This window comes from Physeter macrocephalus, chromosome 1, assembly GCF_002837175.3.
Source record: "Physeter macrocephalus isolate SW-GA chromosome 1, ASM283717v5, whole genome shotgun sequence".
Taxonomy (NCBI): Eukaryota; Metazoa; Chordata; class Mammalia; order Artiodactyla; family Physeteridae; genus Physeter; species Physeter macrocephalus.
The window spans coordinates 17,514,395-17,523,348 of record NC_041214.2 but is presented as its reverse complement, the minus strand read 5'-3'; the positions used below and the strand labels follow the sequence as shown (position 1 = coordinate 17,523,348).

At 40.4% G+C, this 8,954-nt stretch overlaps 2 protein-coding genes across 3 annotated transcripts in view; one reads left to right on the top strand and one right to left on the bottom strand.

The window, feature by feature from the left end:
• MED12L (mediator complex subunit 12L) overlaps window positions 1-8,954 on the top strand; it is a 316,215-nt gene that overhangs the window by 217,528 nt on the left and 89,733 nt on the right. The gene's annotated exons all lie outside the window — the stretch shown is intronic.
• P2RY13 (purinergic receptor P2Y13) lies at window positions 2,096-8,305 on the bottom strand. 2 transcript variants are annotated; one of them, XM_028488672.2, is made up of 3 exons: window positions 8,253-8,305; window positions 7,219-7,794; window positions 2,096-2,571 (listed from the first exon to the last, which is right to left on the bottom strand). In XM_028488672.2, the coding sequence occupies exons 2-3, from the start codon at window positions 7,777-7,779 to the stop codon at window positions 2,503-2,505; spliced, it is 630 nt and encodes a 209-aa protein (XP_028344473.1). In that variant the 5' UTR covers window positions 7,780-7,794; window positions 8,253-8,305; the 3' UTR covers window positions 2,096-2,502. The 2 variants fall into 2 exon arrangements, with proteins under 2 accessions (XP_028344473.1, XP_007119440.1); XM_007119378.2 differs by lacking the exon at window positions 2,096-2,571 and having other exon boundaries at window positions 6,778-7,794.

Below are 8,954 nucleotides of genomic sequence, written 5' to 3'. Positions count from 1 at the left end.
GAGCCTGCGCGTCCGGAGCCTGTGCTCCGCAACGGGAGAGGCCACAGCGGTGAGAGGCCCGCGTACCGCAAAAAAAAAAAAAAAAAAAAAAGAATATGAGCTCAGAAGCCAGAGTCTGAATTAAGAGTCCTAGCCTTGCTACTTATAAGTCGTGTGGCCCCGTGCAAGTTGCTTAACTTCTCTGTTTCTCAACTTCCTTATCTCTAAAACGGAAATAACGATAGCACTTGATAGGCTTCCTGGAATTTTTAAATGGAGCAGTATATTTAAAGCTCTTGGCATGCTTGCCTGGTACATAGTAAATAGTAAGTAATGTGTGCTGTTTTTGTTGTTGCTGACGCTGGTTTTACTGCTGCTGTGGCTACCAGTTAGCAGCCCTGGGCCCCAGTTCCCTCCCGTGCCAACAGCTGGCACTGAATAGTAGAGGCTCCCCTAAGTGGGACGTGAACTTTCCAGGTAGCTGTAGTTCATGCCACCGCCTGTCACCTTGTATCCGTCCTGCTGTCTTTGTGACAGTGTTGTTTGTCTCCTGTTGACAGATCTCACCCCTAGGCATTCATGTCCAGGAGTGCAGTGCTGTGCTGTGAATCGGTCCTTATGGATGTATGAACCTCAAGGAACTTTTAGCACAGTGGTTCTTAACATGTGGCCCAAGTCGATAGCATCCTTATCTCCTGGAAACTTATTCTCAGGCTTCACCCCAGACCTACTGAACCAGAAACTGGAGTTTCTCTTGCAATCTGTGTTTTAAGAATCCTTCCAGCTGGTTCTGGTACCTGCTAAAGTTTGAAAACTACTGATTTAACACATGTATCCTATATTCATATTACCTACATTTGGTTTCCATGTAAAATTTAAAATGTGGAGTTGTGTTTCCAGGCACTTCAATTGATTTGTAAGGGCTGCTGTCTTTTCAGTGTGTACTCCCTTAGCTATTAAACACAGCTGGGTGTGGGTTCCTCTGCTGTGGTGCTTTTGTTCTGTTAAGATCGAATCTACGTGAGCTTTGATCTGTTAACTTGCTGGAAGAGTACAGTTTACCTGGGGTGATGGTCAGGCATTTTTAGGACGAAGACTTTAGAAAGTTATGGAACGAGCTGCTTTTAAATGCATATGGAATATATGAAGTGATGAGATTAATAAGACTGAATAATTATTTTATATTCTGATGTCATGATCACTTTATCAGCCATCTAACTTCTTTGAGTTGGGAATTCACACTGCTTCCCTGCCTCTTCCTCCCCAGCCCCTGCCTTTTTTTTTTTTTCATTTTTTTTTTAACTTTTTATTTTATATTTGAGTATAGTTGATTAACAATGTTGTGATAGTTTCAGGTGTACAGCAGAGTGATACAGTTATACATGTACATGTATCTATCCTTTTTCAAATTCTTTTCCCATTTAGCTTGTTACATAATATTGAGCAGAGTTCCCTGTGCTATACAATAGCTCCCTGTTGTTTATCCATTTTAAATATAGCAGTGTGTACATGTCAATCCCAAACTCCCAATCTATCCCTCCCCCAACCCACCCATCCCCCCGGTAACCGTAAGTTAGTTCTCTAAGTGTATGAGTCTTCTGTTTTGTAAATAAGTTCATTTGTATCATTTCTTTTTAGATTCTGCATATAAGTGGTAGCATACACTATTTCTCTTTCCCTGTCTGACTTCACTCAGTATGACAATCTTTAGGGTCCATCCATGTTGCTGCAAATGGCATTATTACATTCTTTTTAATGGCTGAGTAATATTCCATTGTATATATGTATCACATCTTCTTTATCCAGTCATCTGTCGATGGACATTTAGGTTGCTTCCATGTCTTGGCTATTGTAAACAGTGCTGCAATGAACATTGGGGTGCATGTATCCTTTCAGACCATGTTTTTGTCTGGATATATGCCCAGGAGTGGGATTGCAGGATCATATGGTAGCTCTACTTTTGGTTTTTTAAGGAACCCTCATCCTGTTCTTCATAGTGGCTGTACCAATGTACATTCCCACCAACAGTGTAGGAGGGTTCCCTTCTCTTCACACCCTCTCCAGCATTTATTATTTGTGGATTTTTTTGTTGGTAGCTATTTTGACTGGTGTGAGGTGATATCTTATTGTAGTTTTTTTTTTTTTTTTTTTAAAGAAGATGTTGGGGGTAGGAGTTTATTAATTAATTTATTTATTTATTTATTTATTTTTGCTGTGTTGGGTCTTCGTTTCTGTGCAAGGGCTTTCTCGAGTCGTGGCAAGCGGGGGCCACTCTTCATCGCGCTGCACGGGCCTCTCACTATCGCGGCCTCTCTTGTTGCGAAGCACAGGCTCCAGACACGCAGGCTCAGTAGTTGTGGCTCACGGGCCTAGTTGCTCCACGGCATGTAGGATCCTCCCAGAGCAGGGCTTGAACCCGTGTCCTCTGCATCAGCAGGCGGATTCTCAATTACTGCGCCACCAGGGAAGCCCCTTATTGTAGTTTTGATTTTCATTTCTCTTACAGTGATGTTGAACACCTTGTCATGTGTGTCTTGGCCACTGTATGTCTTCTTTGGAGAAATGTCTATTTATCTGTTGCCTTTCTGTACACTAACAGTGAACAATCAAGAGAGAGAAATTCAAGAAACAATCCCATTTACCATCTCATCAAAAAGAATAAAATACGTAGGAATAAACCTACCTAAGGAGACAGAAGACCTGTACTCTGAAAATTATAAGACTCTGATGAAAGAAATCCCAGACCACACAGACATATACCATGTTCTTGGATTGGAAGAATCAATATTGTCAAAATAACTGTACTACCCAAGGCAATCTACAGATTCAGTGTAATCCCTATCAAATTACCAATGGCATTTTTCACAGAACTAGAATAAAAAAAAATCTTAAAATTTGTATGGAGCCACGAAAGACCCCAAATAGCCAAGGTAATCTTGAGAAAGAAAAAAGGAGCTGGAGGAATCAGGCTCCCTGACTTCAGACTACGCTACAAAGCTACAGTCATCAAAACAGTAATGGTACTGGCACAGAACATAAAAATATACATCAGTGGAACAGGATAGAAAGCCCAGAAATAAACACATGCATCTGTGGTCAATTAATCTATGACAGAGGAGGCAAGACTATACAATGGGGGAAAGACAGTCTCTTCAATAAATGGTGCTGGGAAAACTGGACAGCTACATGTAACAGAATGAAACTAGAACATTCTCTAATACCATACACAAAAATAAACTCAAAGAGGATTAAAGACCTAAATGTGAGACTGGACACTATAAAACTCTTAGAGGAAAACCTAGGCAGAGCACTCTCTGACATAAATCGCAGCAATGTTTTTTGATCCGTCTCCCAGAGTAATGGAAATAAAAGCAAAAATAAACAAATGGGACCTAATTAAACTCAAAAGCTTTTGCACAACAAAGGAAACCATAAACAAAATGAAAAGACAACCCACAGATTGGGAGAAAATATTTGCAAATGATGTGACTGGCAAGGGATTAGTCTCCAAAATTTACAAACAGCTCATGCAGCTTAATACCATCACAGCAAACAACCCAGTCAAAAAATGGGCAGAATTCCTTCCCCTTTTACAGTAATTTCTCTTGGTTTCTGAAGACTAATTCTGCATGGGACAATATCCTCTCCCACTTCCCCTGCATCCAGGGGTATTTGGAAGGCCTTATCCAGTAAAAATGATGACAGTTTAGCTTTTGACAGAAGCCCTTAATTGTGCTCTGAGGTTACAGACTTTACCAAAGCTACTAATGTTTTTTTCCCCTTTTTTTCCCCTTTTTCCTCTCTTCTATGTCTCATTAATGGTATAGTTAGTTCCCCATTCTGTAAGTATTCTAGATTTTAGTATTTGTGATTGCTAGTCTGGGAAGCTCTCCTCAAATATTTCATTTTGTGAATGTGATTTTAAGCTGACTCTTCTCTAAGTTCTTGGTAGATTATTTCATTCTACACATCAGGAACTCTGCTTTTGACTGTAATATTATTATAATGGAATGAAATATTTGCATTTATGGTGGGCACATTTCCTATTGAAATTTTATCTTGAAAGATCTTTCTAAAAAATTATATTCATTATCTATATCCATTCAGTATATTTTGAAAATACTATTAGAGCTGAAATACATGGGTTATATTCCCAAGCATAGTTTGAAATGTGTCTTAGATGCAGTTACTTGTAATACATTATTAGAGTCTGCTCATGATTGTATAATGTACTCAGTAAAGGTAACATGGATTTAGTGACATCTCTAATAGTTATTATAACTCAATTCTTTTATTTTAGCAAATGAAAATCAGATGTCAAAGTACTTTCTAAGAGTTTTGGTGATGGTAATATGCTACAGTTACAAATTTTACTTAACCAAAACCAACAACACATAGCTAAAGCATTTTGTCAATAGCTTTAAAACCGAAATGATGATAAGACGTTAGCCCCCAAGCTCTACGTGTACTGTTCAGTAATCCTGCCTCCTTCCCGCTCTTTTACTAGTGAACCCAAGAACACCCGCACTTCCCAGGCCCCTGAGTCCATGCATAGGAGACCGACTAAAAAGAGCTTGAGCTTTCAAGAAGTTTATATTATCATTTGATAAGAAAAACATCAGTGAAAATTGGCTTCCCTTTTGCTTCTCTAGTATGTAAAAATAAAGCCAGTTTGGTATTTTATCAAATATTTATTGATTGCACAATGAGACACAATCTCTGCTCTCAAAAGTACACATAGGGTATTAAAAGAGTAGATACATGTATGAGCCAGTAATTACAAAGCAGTGTGATCATTATAATAATTGAGAGGTGACAACAGACAGATGATGGAGTGATTGGGTTTGAGGTGGTGGTGGGAATTCAGCCAGATGAGATTTCATGGTTTAAGTGATGGCAACTTAGGGTTCCACGGATGGATAAGGGTTTTCTTGGTGAGTCAGAGGGAAATTTACAAGTGCAATGACACGGGGGCAAAAAAGGAGCATGGCATTTTCTGATAATTATAAACTTATACAAGAGTGTGAATTTCCAAGGATGGAAGAATGCTTAGGAAAAAAGGCCAGAAAGGTGGGCAAGTTCCAGGGCCTTCAGGGCCTTTGAGGCCATGGAAAGAGGCCTGGGGTTCACAGTCTGATGGTTGTATTGGAACTAGTGGCACATCTACAGAGCACGACTACTCCTTTGTACATTTTATCTAGAAGGTGCAAATCGGCATCTACAATTCCAGATAACCATACTTTAGCAGCTCTTTTTTGAACCACAGAGAGATTCAGGAAAACATATGGAGGTAAATAAGTACAAGTAGGTCACCATCCTCTAAAAATTTCCCAGTATAGATGTTACTGATCGTGGGTCAGCAGTTCTATCTATATCTATCTACCAAGAATGGCATAACGATGACATATTCTATTTAAAACATTTGTAATTTATCCTCTGTGGGAAGTATTGTGGGAGATACCAAGAAAACGTGACATATTTTCTGTCTTCAAAATATGTTGTCTTTCTTAAAAAATCCTAACCATCTTTGGGGGATGTAGTCAAGAATACAGCAAGCTAGGGACTTCCCTGGTGGCACAGTGGATAAGAATCCGCCTGCCAGTGCAGGGGACACGGGTTCGAGCCCTGGTCCAGGAAGATCCCACATGCCGCGGAGCAACTAAGCCCGTGCGCCGCAACTACTGAGCCTGCGCTCTACAGCCCGCGGGCCACAACTACTGAGCCCGTGAGCCACAGCTACTGAAGCCCGCGTGCCTAGAGCCCGTGCGCCGCAACAAGAGACGCCACCTCAGTGAGAAGCCCCCGCACCACAACGAAGAGTAGCCTCCGCTCGCCGCAACTAGAGAAAGCCCGCTCGCAGCAGCGAAGACCCAACGCAGCCAAAGATAAATAAATAAATCTATTAAAAAAAAAAAAAAGAATACAGCAAGCTAGTAAAAGGAACTCGTCATTGAGGGCCCTAACACATACCCAAACAGTGGTGGGAGAGGTAATTATTTTCAACCAGAGACATGAGGAAGGAGCATGGAGGTGCTGGCCCAGGAAGGCTTTGCTGAGTAGGTGGAATATTCAACCACCGTTAGAGTCTTTGCTGGGCAGAGGGGGCGTTCCAAAGAATAAGAATACAGTATTCTTGCCCGTGAATTTGTACACACTCAGGATGTAAGCGAAGTATTACAGTACAAAGTTTTATGTGGCTTAATAATGCTGCTTGTGCCTCCTATGGTGTAGCTGCATACTGGGGAAGAGGCTGTTTGTAAGGAGAAGCGCCTTCATCAGGTATCTGGGCTTTCCAGACGCTTTACATCTAGCATCCCTTTCAACCTCTAGCCTCAGTTTTCACCAAAGGACTCGCAAGGTGGGTTTTTTGGGTTTTTTTCTTTTTAAATCAGCAGGTGGGATACAAAAGCAGTAGTGTTGTTTGAATTACATGTGCAGAAGGATGTGAGGAGGTGTTTTAGAGTGGAGGAATATATTTTTTATAATTAGAAAATATGTATTTTTAGGAATATACATTTCCCCATGATAAATCTTTTCCAAAGTGTAAGTGAACGCTCTTGAAAAGGTGACTTCTAGTGGCTGTTTGCTTCCTGTTGCATTCTCTTACGGATACTTCATTCAGCTTATGAATAGATCTACGTGGAATTAAAATTTATATAATCCTTTCTGTACGCGAGGATAGTAAAATGTTAGAAAGCATTTGCTCGAAGCCATCTTTTCTTTCACTGCTTACATTTGATTTCCAAGTAAATTGCCTTTTGAAGTCTTGTCAGTCAATCGTTAACCATGATAAAGTTATCAGCTTAGGGTTATATTGTCTGACTGACTCATATGATTTTCCCAGGTGGATGCTGCAATCTTTCTCCCTTTCATGCATGGTAGCCTCTCTGTGAATTTTTTACATAAGAATATATATATTAAGGGATCCATGCAAATGTTAGTTGCTGCCAAAAAAAGGGTGGTTTCTTTAGCTAGAAACAGTTGATTTTGCAATCGACAGTCAGTCTTACTGTTGGTTTGGCTGTGAGTATATGGGACTCTGGCGAAATGAAATGGAGCGAAACACACAAAGAAGACAGCCACGACAACAAATACTTTACCTTCTAGCCTTTTGCTGTTTTTGCTGCCCTTACTCTTGGACTTTGTATAAGAATTGTATACCTTTTTCGCAATCACCATATAGAATAGAAGCATTAGGACAAAAACAGTCCAGAAAATGAACTGGGAAATGTAGCTCACCACTGCATGCCATTTCAGCCCAAGAGGACCCTTTAAGGAGGCACACTTTTTCACAGATGACGGTGTTGCTTCCTTGTTGCTTAAGATCATATTTGGCAGGGAGAGGAAGAACAAAAAGATCCAGATGAGGGTTGAGACCACTTTTGCAAAAGCAGGTTTTTGTACGAAAAATTTTCCAAAAGGTCTGATGATCTTGAGGAACCTGTCAAAGGCTATGAGCCCCAGCAGGGTGATGCCCACATACATGGCCTCATAAAAGACGACGGCAGAGAAACGACACACAAAGGCTCTGAGCTGCCAGGGTCCGAGGCGCGCGTCTGAGAGGATTTTAAACGGAAGCATGAGCGTCATTATCAGGTCGGCCACCAAAGTATTTTTGAGGTAGACGATGAAGGTGGAGGAGCTGGGGATGTGAATGAACACCCACAGGGCCAAAGTGTTCAGCAGGGTGCCCGCGAAGAAGACGACAGTGTAGCTGGCTGGGAACACCAGGTGTGCCGCCTGCATGTCCCTGGGGCACCTCTCAGACCCGTTGAAGCCCTTCATCACTGTGTCGTTCATGGTTTCCAATGTCAGCTGTTACACATAAACATACACACAGAGTAAAACAAGAAGCATTTCATGATTTCAAAACACTACTCGTTAGAAGCAGACTTTAGGTTTGCAGCATATTAGCACCTCACATGTATTCATCACATTTAATAGATCATTTGAGAAGTCACATGTTGTTTCTGGCCAGAATTTTTAAAGCACATAGTACATTTTTGGTACTTGTAACAGTACCATTACTTTCACACCCTTATGAAATCCAAATAACCGGTTCTACCCCATTCACAAGTTCGACTTTTGGCATGGCAGTAAAACAAAGCTGGCTGAGAGGTAAAGTTATCCATGTCAGATTGCTGTACATTATGTAATTTCCTAGGCTCATAATCTAAGGTTTGTAGAATGTTAACCTTAAAGCATTTTTTTTTTCCCTTGAACATGTTCCATCATTTATAAGCAAGCCACTCATAATAACAGTTGAAATTCACCTTTGTTCGGGAGGATTCTCAGCTCAGTGTCTTCCGATCGAGGCAGTCATTAGTTCAGCCCATGAAGGGCATGTGAAGCAGATGTCGTTCTGCTTTCTTATACCCAGTTTCCTTCCTCATTTTCACGTGTGCACTGTGATCCATTAGAACCTCTTCATATGTAAACCTTTGGGGGATTTTCTAATACGGAAGCTCTCTCATTTTAAACTTATATACTGTTAATCTACTCTGGTTTGAGTAAGTCAGTTTAGTTGCAGTTGTTTTTATATTTTCTCATATAATAATTTTCCTGCAGTTTATCTTCTCTACATGTTCAATGGAATTTTTAGTGACTTTTGTATATAATAATAGGGAGAAATGTAAAGAAAACAGCCCCAAATTGTAGGAGAATAAGAGTTGACTCTAAAATCAGACAGCATCGTCATCTGCATCCTTGTAGCCTGCTTTTTTCAGAAATGTGTGTTCTTTAGGTATGACCTGATTATTTCTGTAGGCTTGTATCTTAGTCTTTTGGTCTTTCAATCTCTGAGAGATAAAAGGATATATTGTCTAAGAGTTAAGGGCTATAAGACCCAAATTTTGGGGGGTTAGAATTCCAGATTCACCAATTACTGGGTAGTAGATAATAGACAAACGATTTAGTAGCTCTGTGCCTCATTTTCCCCATCTGTATAATGGGTTTAATAATAGTACATACCTCAG